This window comes from Pelophylax lessonae (assembly GCF_965119305.1).
Source record: "Pelophylax lessonae genome assembly, chromosome: 3".
Taxonomy (NCBI): domain Eukaryota; kingdom Metazoa; phylum Chordata; class Amphibia; order Anura; family Ranidae; genus Pelophylax; species Pelophylax lessonae.
The window spans coordinates 99326760-99347271 of record NC_138770.1 but is presented as its reverse complement, the minus strand read 5'-3'; the positions used below and the strand labels follow the sequence as shown (position 1 = coordinate 99347271).

Sequence of the window (20512 nt, the reverse complement as noted above, 5' to 3'; positions counted from 1 at the left end):
CTAGAATAACTCAGGATATAGCCATCAGAGGCTATAGATAGTACACACTGTGCGTGTGCAGCCCCTAGGAATGGGGTGACACTCCCTCCCAAGGTTATTCTAGTTTAAAGGCTTCTGCGTCACAATAACTCAGGATGGAGCCATCACAGGCTGTAGAAGACTCTTATAAATGTAGCATTGGACCAAGGAGGTAGCCAGGGACAATTCTGGACCATGGAGAGGGTAGAGGGTGGGTAGAACTTTGATTTTTTTTTGCAACATGGGAAGAGGGGACTAAAAAAAAAAAAAAAAAGTTAAACTTTTAAGCACTAACATTGCAAGCTAAATTAGTATGGTCTCTTCCTTGCAATAAAAATGATGCAAAAAAAAGAAAGAAAAATAAAGGAAGAACAAACATATAAATTATACACCTAATTTTCCCATACTTCCACCCATGGTGTCTAGGCCAGGGAGACCATAATTCTGGTGAAATCCCGGGGTATGCAGATTAGCCCAAGTCTCCTGGGTAAATGCTATGGCACTGTGCTGGAGGGTCATCTTGTTAGATTCAGAGTACATCGTATTCCCCAGGATTTTGCCAGGAGAATGGAGACATCACCCCCTGCAGTAAAGGAAACGGAAAGATACACATATCAATACATCAAACCTCCAAAAGAAGAAAAAAAATATCCTTTTCCTGTTCTATTTGAACGAGAAAGGGGTAGAACCTCTGTAAGTTTTTTTATCCATGAGTTTTTGTTTCTGGAGTATATACAGTATGTTGAGGTTATCATTGGTCCCAAGTGTTGAGAAATTGAAGAGTGATTATAGTCCAGACAGAGGTCAGTGACAGAAGGCTTGGAGTACTTTTCTTAGCTGCGGGTACTCCTATTCTTGGATCTCAGGTTTATGGGAGGATCAGAATTCGGATTCCACCATCCTCTCCTTCAACAAAAAACATATGACCAAATGCCTCGGCATTGGCTTACATGTCTGGCCGCTGAGATGAGAGATGGCTCTCCTGTGAAAGGTCACCATTTTCTTGCTACCATACATCCATTTAAAGAAAACCTCTATTTAGAAATGACATAGGCTTCCCCTCTCTCAGAATCAGCCACCTTAAAGGGAAAAGGGCATGAAGGGGAGTGGCAAATCCTAATTTCATGAGTTCACTTTAAAGAGATCCCGTTACTTTGCCTAGTCAGGATAATGGCTCCTGAAATCCCACCCTATCCCAACCAAGGTTTATCCACCAAGTCATGCTCTTTCTTGATGCCTTCCAGCTCTTTCAGAACCCTTGGTCTGGTGCTCCAGCAACCTTCCCCATGTGGCAATACTTTGACCTAAGCATCCAATTTTTGGGTCTCAACAGTGTCATGTTTGGGGGGGGGGGGGGGCAAGGTGGTCATCGGCCAAGGTAAGCACTGACACCAAGGTATTTGCCAAGTTATGGGTCATGGAATTAATTCTCCAAGGTAAGAGTCAGGGACATCATCCGCCAAGGTAAGCTGCGACACCATTCAAAACCAGAGCCTACTCAGGGTGGACTCCCACGGTGGGGAGGCTGCATGGGAGTGCCAGTAGGAGAGTATATCTTGCTGGGATGGGGGGGGGGGCACTATCCCTCTGATATGAATAGACAAATCAGGAACATCATCTACCAAGGTAGAGGTCATGGGTGCCATCCACCAAGGTAAGCTCCAACACATCCAACACCACATCCTACTCAGAGTGGACTCCTGAAGTGCGAGGCTGCATGGGAGTGCCAGTGATTGAGTATACTTGGCTGGGATGAGGGCCACTGTCCCTCTCATATGAATGGACAATTTAGGGGTGTCATTAACAAAAGGTAAAGGTCAGGGACGCCATTAGCCAAGGTAAGGGTTAGGGACATCATCCGCCAAGGTAAGCTGCAACATCACCCAAAACCAGAGCCTACTTAGGGTGCACTCCTGCAATGGGAAGGCTGCATGGCAGTGCCAATGGGGTAGTATACCTTGCTGGAATGGTTAATACTATCCCTCTGATAGGAATGGACAAATCACGTATGTCATTCACCAAAGTAAGGGCCAGGGATGTTATCCACCAAGGTAAGCTCCGACACCATCCAATACCAGAGCCTACTCAGGGTGGACCAATGGGTGAGTATACCTTCCTGGGGTGCACTGTCCCACTGATATGAATAGACAATCCAGAGATGTCATTCACAAAAGTAAGGGTCAGGGACATCATCCACCAAGGTAAGGGTCAGGGAAATCATCTGCCGTGGTAAGTGTCAGGGACATCATCCACCAAAGTAAGAGTAAGGGACAACATCCACCAAGGTAAGGGTCAGGGGCATCATCCACCAAAGTAAGAGTAAAGCCCCGTACACACGCACAGATTGTTGGCCGTAAATTGTTGGCCAACGTCAAATCAGCCGATTGTAGGCTTGTTGCTTCCGGCAACCAACTGCGAATTTTCGGCCAAAAAAAATCTGGTGTGCATGCTATAAAATTTTTGTCGGCCAACAACAGAACGGCCGATGGTTCCTCAGTCAGTACAGATTTCGGCAGACAAAAATCAGATGAGCAAGACTGGGCATGCTCAGAGAAGAAAAAACACACTGAAAGTCAACCAGAACATGACATCACTTCTGAAGTTGGTTTTTGTTGGCCAACAAAAGTCCAGTGCAAGTCTAGAGCACATTTCAACCAACAAACAACACTGGACAAAAGTCGGCCGATCAGTTGGCCAACAATCTGCGCGTGTGTACAGGGCTTAAGGGACAACATCCACCAAGGTAAGGGGCAGGGGCATCATCCACCAAGGTAAGGGTCAGGGACATTATCCAGCAAGGTAAGGGTCATGGATATCATGCACCAAGGTAAGGGCCAGGGACATCATCCACCAAGGTAAGCTCTGACACCATCCAAAATCAGAGCCTATTAAGGGTGGACTCCTGCTGTAAGGAAGCTGCACGGGAGTGCCACTGGGTGAGTATACCTTACTGGGATGGGGGGCACCGTCACTTTGATAAGAATGGACAAGTTACAGGGTCTCTTTAAGTTGTATTCAAAGTTATAAATCTCCTGTTTGGTCTTTTCTCACAATATTTCCCACTTTGTATAAATTTCCTTCATTATGAGGCACATCTGTATGCAAACTAAGTACAACGTTTTGCTCCAGCAGTAATAGATGCAATACATGGATGTGCTTTATTTAATGAGAATAATTTAATTGTAGCCCTGCTCAATTACACTGTGATCTTTTCTAAAATAGAAGCTATTCTCAACTTGTGACCTCACTGAGAGACGAATGTCGTCCTGCCTTCTAATAGGCCAGTGTGTGTCTTATTAATTGTTAATGTGGATTTACTGATCTTACAGCTGCTTTAAGTGCCTTTCGCATACAAGACAAGGTAATAGGTTCATTTTAAAGGAGTATCCATTAGGGATGGGTGAAGTGATTTTAGATAAATTGATTTCACAGAAAAATAACTAATTTACTCTTGTACGGCCATTTCACAATAGAACGCTCCCGTTCCCGCGTGCTCTGGTCTTTACAGCCCATTCTTTTCAATGGGTTGCCAAATGAACAGGAACCTGCAAAAAGTACTACTTTTACAAATACTGTGGTACCATGCAGTCTGGTGCCTGCAAACATGCTGCGTTTGGGGAGCCAGTATCAATTAATGGCACCTACACATGGTTTAAGCAAGGGCACCATGTGCGCGTGTGGGAAGCGCGCCTTTCCCGCACAGCGTCCTGGCTTGAATGTACTTGTTTAGAGAGTGCTGTTGTTTTTTGGTATATTTAGCAAAGTTTTGTTTATTTTGTTTAACATTCTTTGTGCTTGTGCTTTTCTTTTGTGTGTATCTTATTGCATGCTTTTGCTTTACATGTATTTAATTACTTTAATATTGATTCACTATGTTTATTTTCTCATTCTGTACAAAAAAAATGTAAATTGATTAGGTTAATGTGGGTCTGCTTTTTGGCACAAGAACAGCTCCAGAATAATCCTTCATAACCCTTTGGGAGTCATTTCAAGCTCTCTGCACCCTTTAAAACCACCAAAACGACCTTATTTTGTTTTCTCTATGAATTCCAATGCATTTCACTAAAATTGATTGTACTGATTGGGACTACATCTACTGTATTTTAAGAAATATGTTTGTTAAAAAAATTTTACAACTTAGTCTGCTTTCACACTGCTCCTCTGAAAAAATGTATCGAAAGCGCGTGAGTTTTTGTAATGTTTTTGATCAGTTTCCAGTGCTTTTTCAGGTGCCTATTAGCCAGAATGCACCTGAAACTTGGACATGTAACTCAAAAAAACGCACCAAAAACGCAATGCTGGTGCTTTTTGATGTGTTGTTGCCATGCTTTTGGTGTGTATTGTATTCACTTCAATGGAAACCTGGGATTTTGGCGTAGTTTTGAAAACTGCATGGAAGATTCTGCAAGCAAGACTTTTCTAAACCCACCGCGCCCATAGTGGGATATAGAGTCTCATAGGATTTAAAGAGAAACATTTTCTTGCATTTTTTAGCAAGGTAAAAATGAAGCAAAAAAAAAAATGAAGCAAAAACTCACCAGTGTGAAAGGGCTCTTAACCTTGAATGTTCATCTCTGTCTTGAAGTCTACTCCATGAATGGTCACCTCAGTCTTGGAGTCTACTCCTTGAATGGTCACCTCTGTCCAGGAGTATACTCTTTGAATGGTCACCTTTGCCTTGGAGACTACTCCTTGAATGGTCATTTCTGTCTTAAAGTCTACTGCTTGAATGGTCTCCTTAGTCTTGGAGTCTACTCCTTGAATGGTCAATTCTGTCTTGCAGCCTACTTGAATGGTCACCTCTGTCCAGGAGTATACTCTTTGAATGGTCACCTTTGCCTTGGAGACTACTCCTTGAATGGTAATTTCTTTATTAAAGTCTACTCCTTGAGTGGTCTCCTTAGTCTTGGAGTCTACTCCTTGAATGGTCAATTCTGTCTTGAAGCCTACTCCCTGAATGGTCACCTCAATCATGGTGTCTACTCCTTGAATGGTCACCTCTGTCTAGGAGTATACTCTTTGAATGGTCACCTCTGTCTTCGAGTCCACTCCTTGAACGGTCATTTCTGTCTTAAAGTCTACTCCTTGAATGGTCTCCTTAGTCTTGGAGTCTACTCCTTTAATGGTCATTTCTGTCTTAAAGTCTACTCCTTGAATGGTCTCCTTAGTCTTGGAGTCTACTCCTTGAATGGTCACCTCTGTCCAGGAGTATACTCTTTGAATGGTCACCTTTCCCTTCGAGACTACTCCTTGAATGGTAATTTCTGTCTTAAAGTCTACTCCTTGAATGGTCTCCTTAGTCTTGGAGTCTACTCCTTGAATGGTCATTTCTGTCTTAAAGTCTACTCCTTGAATGGTCTCCTTAGTCTTGGAGTCTACTCCTTGAATGGTCTCTTCTTTCTTGCAGCCTACTCCTTGAAATGTCACCTCTGTCTTGAAGCCTACTCCCTGAATGGTCACCTCAGTCATGGAGTCTACTCCTTGAATGGTCACCTCTGTCTAGGAGTATACTCTGAATGGTCACCTCTGTCTTCGAGTCCACTCCTTAAATGGTCATTTCTGTCTTAAAGTCTACTCCTTGAATGGTCACCTCTGTCTTGTAGTCTACTCCTTGATTTGTCTGTCACCTCTGTCTTGAAGTCTACTCTTTGAATGATCACCTCTGTCTTTGAGTCTATTCCTTTAATGGTCACCTCTGTCTTGAAGTCTACTCTTTGAATGATCACCTCTGTCTTGGAGTCTACTACTTGAATGGTGACCTCTGTCTTGAAGTCTACTCCTTGAATCATCACCTCTGTCTTGAAGTCTATTCCTTAGAGTGCCCCAAACCCTCTCGGAGGACCTCTCTGTCTTTCTCTTATAGAACAGAGTGCAGACTCGGCTTGTGAATTCTGCATGAACATCTTGCATTTCCGAAAATAGCTCTCACACATGATGTGTAACAGTGGCCCGTGGGGTTTTGTCAGTCACAGGTTATCTATTTTTCTCCTCTCTTCTCACACCCGACCCATCAAACTGGTTCACGAAGCCCCTTTCGTCTAATTTGTTACACTTTGCTGAAAAGCGCCAGAAAATGAGACTAAATATAGCGCGCCTAGTATTTCTGGATCAGAGACTCCGGTAGTGTTATTCGCTGTGAATACAGTCTTCATTATTTACACACGCTGTTTCATAACAGGAGAGAGCCTGAACAGAGACGCTTTTTATTTGGAAACAATCGGTCACACATCAAAGGCTGTAGCCTGCATGTGGTGATTGGATCGTTCAGTGAGGTACAGAAAAAAAGCAGCAATAATGTCAAAATTTCTACAGAAAATCTGAGGTTACTGCATTTGAGAATTAAAATGTATTCAAATCTAAGAAGAAAAGGAATAAATTTATTGCAGATTACCAGTCCTTAGATGTGGTGGCTGCATTTGTTTTTGTTTTTTTAGGCTTCTACTTACCCGATCCTCTGCTCCTTAGCATTGGTAAACTGGTTCCCACTGCGTCTTCTCCCCCATGCTCTCCTCTCTCTTAGACTAAATGGGCAATTAGCCCTTGTAGTGTGGGTGCAGCTGCTGTGCCCATTATGAAGGTTTCCCACCCTCCATGCTTCTGAGTTCTTAGGTCTGTACATCTGCTGTGCGCATTATAAGGGATTCCCACCATCTTTGCTGGATTTATTTATTTTGTATTATGGAGACTATAACAGGAGGACCTGGAACAGACAAAGATGGGTGGGAACACCCAGATAGAATGTACTGCAGCACAGCATAGCATCAATAATGTTGATTATCTCTCTACAATAGCATCTGAAAATGTGGCAGCAAGTGAACATGTTGTCCCTGAAGTTTGTGTGTTGAAAGCAAAAAAAAAAAAGGGATTGGGGCTGCGTAGCCACAGATTGGTCAGGGTGCCCATGCTGACCCGTGTCCACAGCCATAAGCGCCTACAATGGGCATGTGAGCATCATAACTGGATCACCAAGCAATGAAAGAAGGTGGCCTGTTCTGATCACTTCAGCTCCGGAAGGTTTTACCCCTCTTGACCAGGCCATTTTTTCCTATTTTGGCACTGCGCTACTTTATCTGACAATTGCGCAGTCATGCAACCCTCTACACAAATTAAATTTATATCATTTTTTTTTCACACAAATAGAGCTTTCTTTAGGTGGTATTTTATCACCACTTTTTTTTTTGTGCTATAAACAAACAAAAAACAACAATTAAGAAAAAAAAAAACAATATATTTTTTACTTTCTGCCATAAAACATATCCCATAATAAAATAAAATAAAAAAAAAATCAAATATCGTGATAAATTTTGGCCATAATGTATTCTGCTACATGCCTTTGGTAAAAAAAAAAAAAAAAAATCCCAATAAGTGTATATTGATTGGTTTGTGTAAAAGTTATAGCGTCTACAAACTATGGGATATATAATGAAATTTTTATTTATTTACTTTTTTTACACTAGTAATGGCACGCGATCAGCGACTTTTAACAGGACTGCGGTAGTGCATGGGGCAATCTGACACTAACTGACGTTGGGGGGAAACTAACTAACTGCCACTGACATCACCATTTCTAATAATATGCACTGTCACTGACACTGTACTGATGACACTAAGCAGGAAGGGGTTACCATCTAGGGCGATCAAGGGGTTACATTTGTGTTTATGTGTGCTGCTTTTACCAGGGATCTAGTTTGCTTAGCAGGGAATGAACAAACAACGAGACCCCTTGTCACTGGACACAGCTCTGTGTTGTTTACACTCACAGAGCTGTGTTCAGAGAAGATCAGAGTCAATCACCCGGTGCTGGCGGTGAATCACTGGCTGGGCCCCCCGGTGATTGGCATGTGCAGTGACGAATCATGGTACAGCCAGGCCGGAACGCGCACACCCCCTACCCAGAAAAGCAGAATCACATTATATATATATATATATATATATATATATATATATATATATGGGATTCTGCGCAGCTGCCCCACACTGCAGCAATAAAGCTAAAGCTACAGAGCACCATCGGCAACTGGTTTCACATTCTCTTTTATATCATGTGGGCTTACTGAAGACACTTCTCTAAGAAGGTCGTTTTGATTGATTGCCATGGTTTACCTCACTGCTACAGCTGTCAAAATAAGTTTGTCCTAAAACATCTACCTTATATTTATACCCTGGACTATACTGAGTTAGTGAATACCCTTGCAATGGGTCCCTTTACCCATATCTTCCAGCCATGCTGGGACTTGTAGTTCTACAATAGACAGAAAGCCTTCTGCAGTCCTAAATACTCTATTGCACACCCACTCAAAACTGAGCTCCAAAAAAAGACACAATTAATGCAGTTCTGCATTCATTATTACTCCATTACATTCCTTTTCTTTTTTTTTTAATACAAACTTAAATGTGACCTAGTATCAGCCTCTTGCATTATCTGTACAGCAGGGCTGCAGTGTGGGAGGAAAAAACAGCACAAGGAGCCAACTTATTCATATGTTGAAAGAAGCACGCTAATAGGAGGAGAGAGCAGAGTGACAGAAAAATGAGCTCATCACTATGCTGCTTCTCTGTTCGCTGTCCAGTCATAGGCTGGGGTGGGTCCAGGTTGAACTGAGCTCAGTGATGCTGGCTGTGACGAAACGCCGTCACTGAGTACCATACACATGTGTGGCCACCCACTTGTCTAGTCACATCGGGCCCCAAGGACTTGGAGTGTAGACTCTGGGGGGGTCCAACTGACTTGTTGCAGGCCCGTCATGGGTCTGGCCACAGGCTGTCTATTTCTATAGGGGGGGATGTAAAATGTGGATGGATGGCCTGATTTATTTGGCGCGGGCCACAAGCTTGCGGCACCATTTTTGTGACTGTTTTACATGTGTCTATTGGGGCACAGGGTGACCAAGAAAATGATGGACAGCTACCTAATGGACACTGAGAATATGGTTTGGATTACTTCAAATGGGGCAGTAATATTTATCCGCAATATCCCTCAAGAAATCTATGATACATTAATTCTACTGTATCAGAATGATAGAACATTGTATGAGCATTGCCTCATAAACTATTATAGACTGTTGGCATGAAGTCTGTGACTCCTAAATAATCAAAGCATATGCTTAGATGTGGATTCCAAGTACTTCAATGTAGGAGAAGGACAGTCTGCTACTGGGGTCTTCTGCTATTGTCTGTTTAATAAGGTGTTCTGTGTTTATACTTAGGATAATGTGTAATGTGCTTTGTTTTAGCCTTGTTGCAGTGCTGAGTTAATTAGCATGTTAATTTTACATTGTATAAATGTGGATTCCCATTCACCTATTGTTTCTGTACAGATGGCTAGTTCATTAGCTCAGGTTAATTATGTTTCATCTGCATATGATAATGTAATCAGGCTCACCTGACCTGGTCGGGTATATATTATGTATGAGTTTGTTCAATAAAGATTCAGTCCTGTTGTACCCTTCATCAAGTCTTGGCTGATGTTTGGGTAACCAAGGGCTCTGATAACTGATTTACTTGGGAGTTGGGAGACTTATAACGGATATACTCAGTCAGAGAACAGGGGAGCCGTTACACTGGCTATCTGACTGAGGACATCTAGTGTCAGAAGTAAAGCAATGCAGGAGAAATCTCTGGATTAAAGGTGAATATTGCAGGAACCACTGGTTTTGTTATTTCATTCTCTAAATGGCTATTTATTTTTATCTTGTTATTTTTGGCTAGAGTCCTGCTTCAACATCATAATTACCTGCATAGGTGTGCGCACAGGGTGTGCCAGATGTGCCTGGGCACACCCTAACCACCCCATGCATTGTGAATTTCCCCTACTGACACCATCCACATTTTAATACGTGTGTGTGTGTGTGTGTGTGTATACGCACGCACACACACACATATATATATATATATATATGCACTTATACATAGAAGCACGCATGTGTGTTTGAACTTTGGGGTGCACACCCTAAAACAATAGGTTGTGCACACCTATGATTGCCTGTGCTTACACCCTGTAACTTTAGAGGTCTCCTTTACCCCCAACCTATTCTGGGGGATGCCAATACCTGTAGTTCTACGGGGGGCAGGAGGTGCCTCATCCCAATTCTACAAAGGAGTGGAATTTCATACTTCTCTATGCTGGTCACACATTTTATTATATTAGCAGTCAACTGGCTTATTTCATGATTCCTAAAAATAGCCCCACATGCAGCATAGAACGCATTATTATTCAAGTCACCAAAATAATAATGTATCCTGTCTCAGAGACTAGAAGAACATTCCATGCACATACGAACTAGGATCATATGCAGGAAATGCACAGAAGCGTCCAATCAGTGAGCTCACAATACGGTCATGTAGAGCAGAACGCTTTCCAAGACATGTTTTTCTATTCAGTGAAACCATACGATTAGTGTTCTGAAATATTAATCGTTTTCTCCCACACAAGTAGTCATGTTACTTAGAATAGTCAATTCTATAATTAGAAGGAAGCTAATGGTGAGAAGATTGGGATTTCAGAACAAAGTATGGACTGGGCTAACTGGAGACTCACATTCCCCAACTGGGGGAGAAGATACTTCTATCTGCCCTAAAATATCATTCATGAATTCTTCCTGAGTCCCCCCTGCCTTCTTATTTCTTTCAGGTACTCCAGCAGCTGGACCACTCTTTATTCCTGCATTCACAGAGTCTCACTCTCCCTGTTGCGTTTTACTGAACCAACATTGAGAACTGCTATTGCTAACTTTTAAAAATGTATCCTGATTCCGACTACCTTATCAGCCACTGCCCCGAAACAACTGTGCAGCCACCGAACGTACCTGACTAAGTAGTTAAATCAGGATCAGGATGAAAGCCCTGGAACCTGCACTTTTAAAAGAAAGTGCGCATTAGATCCTTCTGGGTTTCCTTTAGAATGTGTAAAAGAAAAAAAATCTGATATTAAGGCATATATGCAGAGCTGGGACCAAAGGTGGGCAGGTGGGGTGGCTGCCCTGGGCACTGTTACATAGTTACATAGTTACATAGTAGGTGAGGTTGAATAAAGACAATAGTCCATCCAGTTCAACCTGTGTAGGTGTGTGTGGCTGTAATCATCTCCCATACCCCTGAATGTTCTGATCCTTGAGATGTACGTCTAAGAGTCTTTTGAAAGCCACCATACTACCCGCAGAAACCACCTCTTGTGGTAGAGAATTCCACAATCTTGTAGCCCTAACAGTAAAGAACCCCCCACGTTGCCTGAGGTTAAAACGCTTCTCCTCTAATCGCATTGTATGCCCCCGAGTCCTCATGCAATCCCTTCGACTGAACAGCTTTTTTTCTAAGCTGAGATCCCCATTGAGATATTTAAAAATTGCTATCATGTCCCCCCTCAGGCGTCTCTTCTCCAGGGAGAATAAATCGAGCGATTGCAGCCGCTCTTCATAGTTAAGGTCCTCCAACCCCCTAATCAGTTTAGTTGCCCTTCTCTGGACTCTCTCCAGCTCCAACACATCCCTCCTGAGGACTGGCGACCAGAACTGGATAGAATACTCCAGATGCAGTCGGACCAGAGTTTTATAAAGTGGAAGGATTATAGACTTATCTCTGGAATACATCTCTTTCTTTATGCATGCTAATATTCTGCTGGCTTTGGCAGCTGCCGCTTGACATTGCATGCTATTGCCTAATCTATCATCAACCAAGACTCCCAGATCTTTCTCCATTTTTGATTCCCCCAAGGGTTCCCCTCCTAACGTGTATTGTGTTTTTATGTTTCTAGTCCCCAAGTGCAGAACCTTACACTTCTCCACATTAAACCTCATTTGCCAAGTCGTTGCCCACTCCGTTATTTTGTCCAGGTCATCCTGTAGGATATCTGCTGTGCTGTGCAGTTATTGCCCTGCCCACTGTGGTTTCATATGAGGTGTGGGGGTGCTGCCAGGAGATTGAGTGGGAGGGGATTCATGTTGGGAAGTGCATTTTTGGTTTGGAAAGAATTGCTAGTGATTGCTGGTGATTTAGGGGGATTTGTGTTAGGAGGGGGGATGAGGAAAGGGATTTGTGCTGGGGGGGGGGGGGGTTGATTTGGGGGGTTTGTGCTAGAAGAGGTAATATGGTGAAGGAGGGGTGGAGAATTATGCTAGGAGGGGACATTTTTGTTTGGGGGAAGGTATTTGTGCTAGAAGGGGCATTTGGAGTGGGGGGGGGGGGAGATGTGTACTCAGAGGGGAAATTTGAGGGGTAGAGGATTTGTGCTAGGAGGAGTTACATTTTTTTGGGAGAGCTATTTGTGTTGGGGGAAGGGGGGAAAGGGTTTGTGCTGGGGGGATGGATTTGTACTGGGGGAATTTATGGTTGGGTGTAAGCATGCAGAATAATGCATTTTTTTTTTCTTTGGGGGGGGGGGGGGGGATTTTTGCTGACATAAAATGCTCAAATATCTTGGGGGGGGGGGGCGCAGTTTGGCATATTCGCCCTGGACTCTAGATAACATTGTCTTGCACTGGGTATATGTATAAAGCAAGGAAAGTGACATTCACCAAACATTGACTGCTGGTGTATCTTCCTGGTGCATGCATTTTGAAGCCAATCTCTAGATGTGGTATAAGTTATCCCTTGTCGTGGGGCTGCCCCTGCACTGCAAGGGTTAAATGACTTTCTATTGCAAAGACAGTTTTTCTTATTCAACCCCCCCCCCCCCCCCCCCAGCAGCTGACTTTCTGGTAGCCACACTAACAGGAAGTCACATCACAGCAGAATAAATAAGGAATTTGGAGATTGGAGCATTCTGAGAGCAACATAAAGGGTTTTTTTGAGAATACTGTACATACTGGAATAGATAAAAAAAAGTAACATTTGCCCAGAAGAACACTACATTCAATGTTTCTCCTACCCCATCCCAGCTTCTGGAGAGGACTAACAGAAAAGACAGAACAAGGTTCTCCTACCTCAAGCGTGAACCTACATTTAGTGCCGGTTCACACTATAGGGATGTCAGACATCGCATGTGATTCGCACCGCACTGCTCTGCAAGTCACATGCAATGTCTGTGCGATGCGAATTCAGCCATACAGATTGTATGGCTGAATTTGCATCGCATTTGGGCCAAAGTCGCGCAGGACCCTTTTATCATGGGTGTTCACACCTATGCGATCCCATTCCTGTCCGAATTGACAGTTTGCACTGCGATATGCAAACTAATCTGGGGGTGTTATTAACTATGTTTTCACACTCCTAGCAGTTCGCATATCAGTGTGAACTGCCTGCGAGTCGGATGCAATGCGGAAGCCCGCAGTGGATTCACAGGGTTCCCGCACGCACCAGTGTGAACCGGCACTCTATTTCCTGAGTTTTCCAGGGCAGAGCAAACACTGGATGTAGAAGAAGTTTATTGTAACAAGTGTAGCCAGTATGATACTCTATATCAGAGGTCTCCAAACTTTTTAAACAACGGGCCAGTTTATTGTCCTGTGGGCTTTAGGGATGCTGGACTGTGCCCTGTTCTGGCATCAGTGAGAGTAAACACTGCCCCATCATTTGGTTTAGCAGGAGGAATACTGCCCCCTGATTAGTATCAATAGAAGGACTAGTTCTCCATCATTGCTCTTAGCAGGAGGAATAGTGTCCAATCAAGGGTGTAAGTGGGAGGAATAGTGCCCCATTAATGGAGTCAGTGGGAGGAATAGTGCCCCATTAATGGAGTCAGTGGGAGGAATGGTGCCTCATCATTTATGTCATTTGGAGGAATAGTGTCCCGTGGCCAAATAGAGGCAACCAAAGTGCCCTTCTGGCTCCCGGGCCTTAGTTTGGAGACCACTGCTCTATATAATGAATCTCTTAACCCATCTCATCATTTGGAGAGTAGACGACAAGTCAGAACAAGGTTCTCCTACCCAGAACTCAAGCCTATGGCTCCATGTACAAGGGACATTGTAAATGGCCATTTAGGAGCAGTTGGGCGTTTTTTTTCCAAAGCCCCTGAACCCACCTACATGTTATCTTATCTGTCCATGTACACAGGGTCGTTTACAGTCATTTGCAGGCAGTTGAGTTCAGGGACGTTTTTTGGAACGCAATTATTTGCATTCGAAAGTGTGTTTCCCGGTGTTTCAAACGCAAAAACGCGTTTGGCGCTCGCGTTTTTCCATTTTAAAGGGGAATTATTTTTTTGACCTCTAGGAACGGTTTTAATCGCAAACGCCCGCTAAACGCGGGTGCAAACGCGACACAACGAACGTTTTAAACGTCCTAAAAAAAAAAAAAAAATTCGAGCATTCAAGGGACTTTTAACAACGTCCCGTGTACATGGAGCCTTACTTTCAAAACTATGTTTTACAGCACAGAGCAAACACTAGAAGAATGTAATTGTAACATGTGTAGCCAGAAGGACACTATACTATGTTTCTCTTAGTCCACCTCAGCTTCTGAAGAGGACTTACAGACAGCTCAAAACAAGGTGCTCCTACCTCAAGCTCATATGTGCACCTAGCATTAATTTAAAACTATGTTTTACAGGACAGAGAAAACACTTCAAGAAGAAATCAATTTGTAAGTGAAGCCAGAGGAACACCTTATACAATCCATCTCAGCTTCTGGGCAGGAATAACAGACAAATCAGAAGAAGGTTCACCTACCCCAAGCTTAAATGTGAGCCTAGCCTTACTTTCCTGCATCTACCAGGACATCGCAAACGTTAGAAGAAACTCATGTGTAGCCAGTATGACCTACTATATAATTCTTAACCCATCTCAGCTTCTGGGGAGGACTAACAGACAAGTCAGAAGAAGGTTCACCTACCCCAAGTTTAAATGTGAGCCTAGCCTTACTTTCCTGCATCTAGCAAGACATCGCAAACGTTAGAAGAAACTCATGTGTAGCCAGTATGATACCCTATACAATATATTTCTTAACCCATCTCAGCTTCTGGGGAGGACTAACAGACAAGACAGAAGAAGGTTCACCTTCTAGTATGAGCCTAGCCTTACTTTCAAAACTGTGTTTAACAGGACATAGCAAGCACTAGAAGTAGAATGTAATGTGTGTAGCCAGTATGATGCCTTATATAATGTTTCTCTTTATCTCAGCCTCTGTAATGGACTAACAGACAAAAGAGAACAAGATGCTGCTATGCTGCTACGTGAATGCAGCCTAACTTCAATAAACTGTTTTACAGGCAGGACAGGGCAAACCAAGATAGCAGAAATGAATTGTAATACATATATAATGTATTTCACAGCCCATCTCAGCATTTGGGAGAGTAACAGACATGTCAGAGCAAGGTGCTCCTACCTGGAGCTCATACCTGAACCCAGCCTTGCTTTCAAAACTGATTTACAGCACAGAGCAAACACTAGAAGAATTTAATTGTAAGGTATGCTAAATAAATAGCCAGTATACCTTATACGATGTTTCTCTTAGTCCATCTAAGCTTCTGGGGAGGACTAACAGACAAAAAAGAGCAAGGTGCTCCTACCTGGAGCTCATACCTGAACCTAGCCTTGCTTTCAAAACTATGTTTTACAGCACAGAGCAAACACTAGAAGAATTTAATTGTAAGGTATGCTAAAAAGCCAGTATACCTTATACAATGTTTCTCTTAGTCCATCTAAGCTCATGGGGAGGACTAACAGACAGAACAGAGCATGGTGCTCCTACCTGGAGCTCATATGGGAATCTAGCCTTGCTTTCAAAACGATGTTTTCCAGCACAGAGCAAACACTAGAAGAAGAATTCAATTGTAACATGTATAGCCAGAGGATCATCTTATACAATGTACATCTTGACCCATCTCTGTTTCTGGAGAAGACTAACAGACAAGACTGAATAAGGGTCATCTACCTCAAACTCCAGTGCAAACGTAGCCTTGCTTACTTTTAATTGGACAGAGCAAACATTGGAAGACGAAATGTATGTGTAGCCAGCATGTTACTCTATACAATGTATGTCTTAGCCTATCTCAGCTTCCTGAGCAGGACAGATGAACATGTTATATAATGTATATCTTAGCCCATGTCAGCTTCTGGGAAGGACTAACAGAAAAGACAGAATAGGGTTCACCTCAATCAAGTGTGAGACTAGCCTTACTTTCTTGCGTTTACAGGACAGGGCAAACATTGAAAGTCATGTGTAGCCAGTATGATAGTCTATCTATACGATGCATTTTTTACCTTATGTCAGCTCCCTTAACAGGACAGAGGAGCAATTTATACAAAAGCATCTCTTAGCTCCTTACAGGACAGAGGAACACATTTTACAATGTATCTCTTATCCCCTTAACAGGACAGAGGAACACATTTTACAATGTATCTCTTAGCCCCTTAACAGGACAGAGGAACACATTTTACAATGTATCTCTTAGCTGATCTCAGCCCCATGGGGAGGACAGAGGAACATCTTCTAAAATGTATCTCTAATAGCATATCTCAGCTTCCTGAGCAAAACAGAGGAACATCTTATACAATGTATCTCTCAGCCTATCTCAGATTCCTGAACAAGACTAGCGGACAAGACAGGACAAGGTTCACCTACCTATAGTGGTGATCACAGTGATAGCAAAGTAGAAGGAGCCAGCAAAAGTCCATTGCACTCCAGCTTTGTGAGGTTTGAGTTTTATAACCACCCACTCCAGCTCCTTGTAATTGTCCTCTGTTAGGTTATATTTGCTCCGCAGCTCATTCCTCTTGTCCTCCAGCTTCTTCTTCTCGGTGGTCTCCTCATCGGACTCCAGAACGTCAAAGACAGCAGCTCCCACCAGAAGGTAGGTGAAGGTGCAGATAATTAGGGCTAAGGTCCGGATGTTTTGCCTCTTCATGGTGTCGGTGTCGGGCTCTCAGGGCTCTGCTGTCCTTGTGCAGCTGAGCTCCTCCAGGTCATGGCTGCAGAGCCCGTCCATAGAGCTTCCCAACTGCTGGCCAGCGGAGGGTTCTTCTCCTGCTCTATGGGAGCTGTCCCTTCAGCACCACCCTCAGGAGGCTCAATGACAGCCGGCACCGGCCATATAAGGCTCTATGCTCTGAAAAGGGGAGGGCGGCCAGCTCTGAGCACATCTACTCTCATTCATCGACGCCAAATTGTCTCCTGACAACTCCTGTCTATTAGACCTACTGACCAGGGATGGACAACCCAGGAGCTCCACTCTATGGGACCGACTGACCAGGGATGGACAACCCAGGAGCTCCTCTCTATGGGACCGACTGACCAGGGATGGACAACCCAGGAGCTCCTCTCTATGAGACCTATAGACCAGGGATGGACAACCCAGGAGCTCCGCTTTATGGGACCTACAGACCAGAGATGCACAACCCAGGAGCTCCAATCTATGAGACATACAGACCAGGGATGGACAACTCAGGAGCTCCACTCTATTGGGACCTACAGACCAGGAATGGACATCCCAGGAGCTCCACTCTATGGGACCTACAGACCAGGGATGGACAACCCAGGAGCTCCACTCTATGAGATCTACAGACCAGGGATGGACAACCCAGGAGCTCCGCTCTATGAGACCTACAGACCAGGAATGGACAACCCAGAAGCTTCACTCTATGGGACCTACAGACCAGGGATGGACAACCCAGGAGCTCCACTCTATAGAGACATACAGACCAGGGATGGACAACCCAGGAGCTCCACTCTATAGAGACATACAGACCAGGGATGAACAACCCAGGAGCTCCACTCTATGGGACCTACAGACCAGAGATGGACAACCCAGGAGCTCCACTCTATGGGACCTACAGACCAGGAATGGACATCCCAGGAGCTCCGCTTAATGGACCTACAGACCAGGAATTAACATCCCATGAGCTCTGCTCTATGGGACCTACAGACCAGGGGTGGACAACCCAAGAGCTCCACTCTATGAGACCTACAGACCAGGGATGATCAACCCAGGAGCTCCACTCTATGGGACTTACAGACCAGGACTGGACAACCCAGGAGCTCCACTCTATGAGACCTACAGACCAGGGATGGACATCCCAGGAGCTCCGCTCTATGGGACTTACAGACCAGGGGTGGACATCACAGGAGCTCTGCAACACACAGCCTCTTCTATTAGGAAGCCATGGCAGGGACAGACGATGGAGGTCAAGAGTGTCCTGGAGAGGAGTCCACAAGTGATCAGCAGCTGAGTGTCAGTGCAGGAACCCCAGGAGGACTGAAAAGAGGAATATATTTTTATTGAGACACTCTGATGGCTGGGAGTCCCATCTTGTCTGGGACTGCAGGAAGGTGACACAGCTGCCCTCTTATTATAGGAGAGGTCAAAACTGTCTCTGACAGTCTCTTCTTGAAAGAGGTAACGGCCCTGTCCCTGGTAGCCTCTTTCTATAGAGGGTGTCAGAATTATCTCTAACAGTTTCTTTGTGAAGGAGATGTCAGAATTGTCCCTGATAGCTTCTTCTTGGAGATATTAGGGCAGCTTCTTCTGGGGGTAGATGTCAAAACTGTCTCTGACAGTCTCTTCTTGAATGAGATGTCAGAACTGTCCCTGGTAGCCTCTTCCTATAGAGGAGGTCAGAATTATCTCTAACAGTTTCTTTGTGAAGGAGATGTCAGAACTGTCCCTGGTAGCTTCTTCTTGGAGATATTTGGGCAGCTTCTCCTGGGGGTAGATGTCAAAACTGTCTCTGACAGTCTCTTCTTGAATGAGATGTCAGAACTTTCCCTGGTAGCCCCTTCTTGGAGAAACTAGGGCGGTCTCTTCTGGGAGTAGATGTCAAAACGGTCTCTGACACTCTATTCTTGAAGACGATGTCAAAACTTTCTCTGGGGGCTTCTTCTTGGAGATATCAGGGCAGCTTCTTTTGGGGGCAGATGTCAAAACGGTCTCTGGTAGTCTCTACTTGAAGGGGATGTCAGAACTGTCCCTGGTAGCATCTTCTTAGTGATATCAGGACAGTCTCCTCTGGGGGTAGATGTCAAAACTGTCCCTGACAGTCTCCTTTGGAAGGAGGTGACAGCCTTGTCCCTAGTACCCTTTTCCTACAGGTGATGTTTAAGCTGTTTATGGCAGTCTCTTATTGAAGGAAGTGACAGCACTGTCACTAGCAATCTCTACTTATAGGAAATAGCAGAGCGATCTCCAACAGTCTCCTCCTTAAAGGTGATGGGGCTATCCTTGGCAGACTTTTCTCAGAGTTGATATCTGAGCTGTCTCTAGCAGTCTTTTTTTGGAAAAAATGTCAGAGCAGGAAAAGACAGAGCTGGCTTTAATAGTCTCTAATTGAATGAGATTACAGGGCTGTCCCTGACAGTCTAATCCTAGAGAAAATGTCAGAGCTGTCTCTAACAGTCTCTTCCTGAAGGTGGTGAGGGAGCTATCCCTGGCAGTCTTTTCTTGGAGTAGATGTCAGAGCTCTCTTCTTGGAAAGAATGCTAGAGCAGTCTTTTCTTGGAGTAAATGTCAGAGCTGCCTCTAACAGTTTCTTCCTAAAAGAGGTGATGGAGCTCTCCCTGGAAAACTTTTCTTGGAGTAGATGTCAGAGCTGTCTCTAGAAGTCTCTTCTTGGAAAAGCTGTCAGAGCAGTCTCTTTTTGAGGGGAATGTCAGAGCAGTCTCCAACAGTTTCCAATGGAAGGAGATGACAGAACTGACCCTGGCAGTCTCAGCCTAGAGGAAATGTCAGAACTGCCTCTAACAGTCTCTTTTTGAAGGAGATGCAAGAGCTGTCTCTGTTTCCTCTTGGAGATGTCAGAGCTGTCTCCTTAAGTCATTTTTGAAGGCAGGGACAGAGCTGTCTCTTCAAGTTTCTCCCTAAAGAAAGTGTTAGGGTTGTCTCTTTCTGTCTTTTCTCTTTCTGTCTTTTCCTAACAGGTGACAGAGCTGCCTCTAACAGTCACTTTCTAAAGGAGGTAACAGTGCTGACCTTTGCAGTGTCCTCTCCAAGGAGGCGATGAACTGTTCTTTCTGATCTGTCTTTCTTGCAGGAAGGTAATAGATACCCCTTTCCCCTCTCCTGAATGATGCTGATGCAGCTGCTCCTTTCAGGAGTAACAGAGCTGTCTCTTGTAGTCTCTTGTCAAATAAATTGTTTCAGAACTGTCTCTTGGGGGGGGGGGGTGTTGGGGTGGGTTGTGCTTTTTTTAAATGCAGTCTCTTGTAGTCAAACATCAGTCTCTCCTCACAAGATGATAATAGTTGTCTCTTGCACTCTAGTTTCAGGTAAGAGCCTTGTAGGAAGGAGACAGGACTGTCTGTACTGGAGAGCATGCAGAGCTTTATATTGCAGCCTTTTTGCAGGAGGCAGACAGAAGTAGTTTCCTGCTGGTAAGTAACCAAGCTCTCTCTTGCAGTCGTTGTAGAAATAAGGTCTGTATTAGAAAGCACAGTTAGCTTTCTGTTACAGTCTCTTGTCAGAGGATGATGCCTGGTCTGTCTCTTGCAGTCTACTTACAGCCAGAGGACCATGCTGTTTGTTGCAGTCTTGTCTTTTGCAGAAGGTGACTGCAGCATCCTTTGCACTCCATTTGTAAGGAGGTGATAGAACAGTCTCTTGCAGAATACTACACCAGGAACACAAAAG

The 20512-nt window shown here is 44.1% G+C and overlaps 1 protein-coding gene across 1 annotated transcript in view; it reads right to left on the bottom strand.

Annotated features, from left to right (window-relative positions):
* Positions 1–17168, bottom strand: part of KCNK3 (potassium two pore domain channel subfamily K member 3) — a 174056-nt gene extending 156888 nt beyond the window's left edge. Inside the window, exon 1 of the mRNA XM_082249785.1 lies at positions 16516–17168. Coding sequence (XP_082105911.1) covers positions 16516–16798 — 283 coding nt within the window. The 5' untranslated portion in view covers positions 16799–17168. The remainder of the gene's footprint in view (positions 1–16515) is intronic.
* Positions 17169–20512: the final 3344 nt, after the last annotated feature.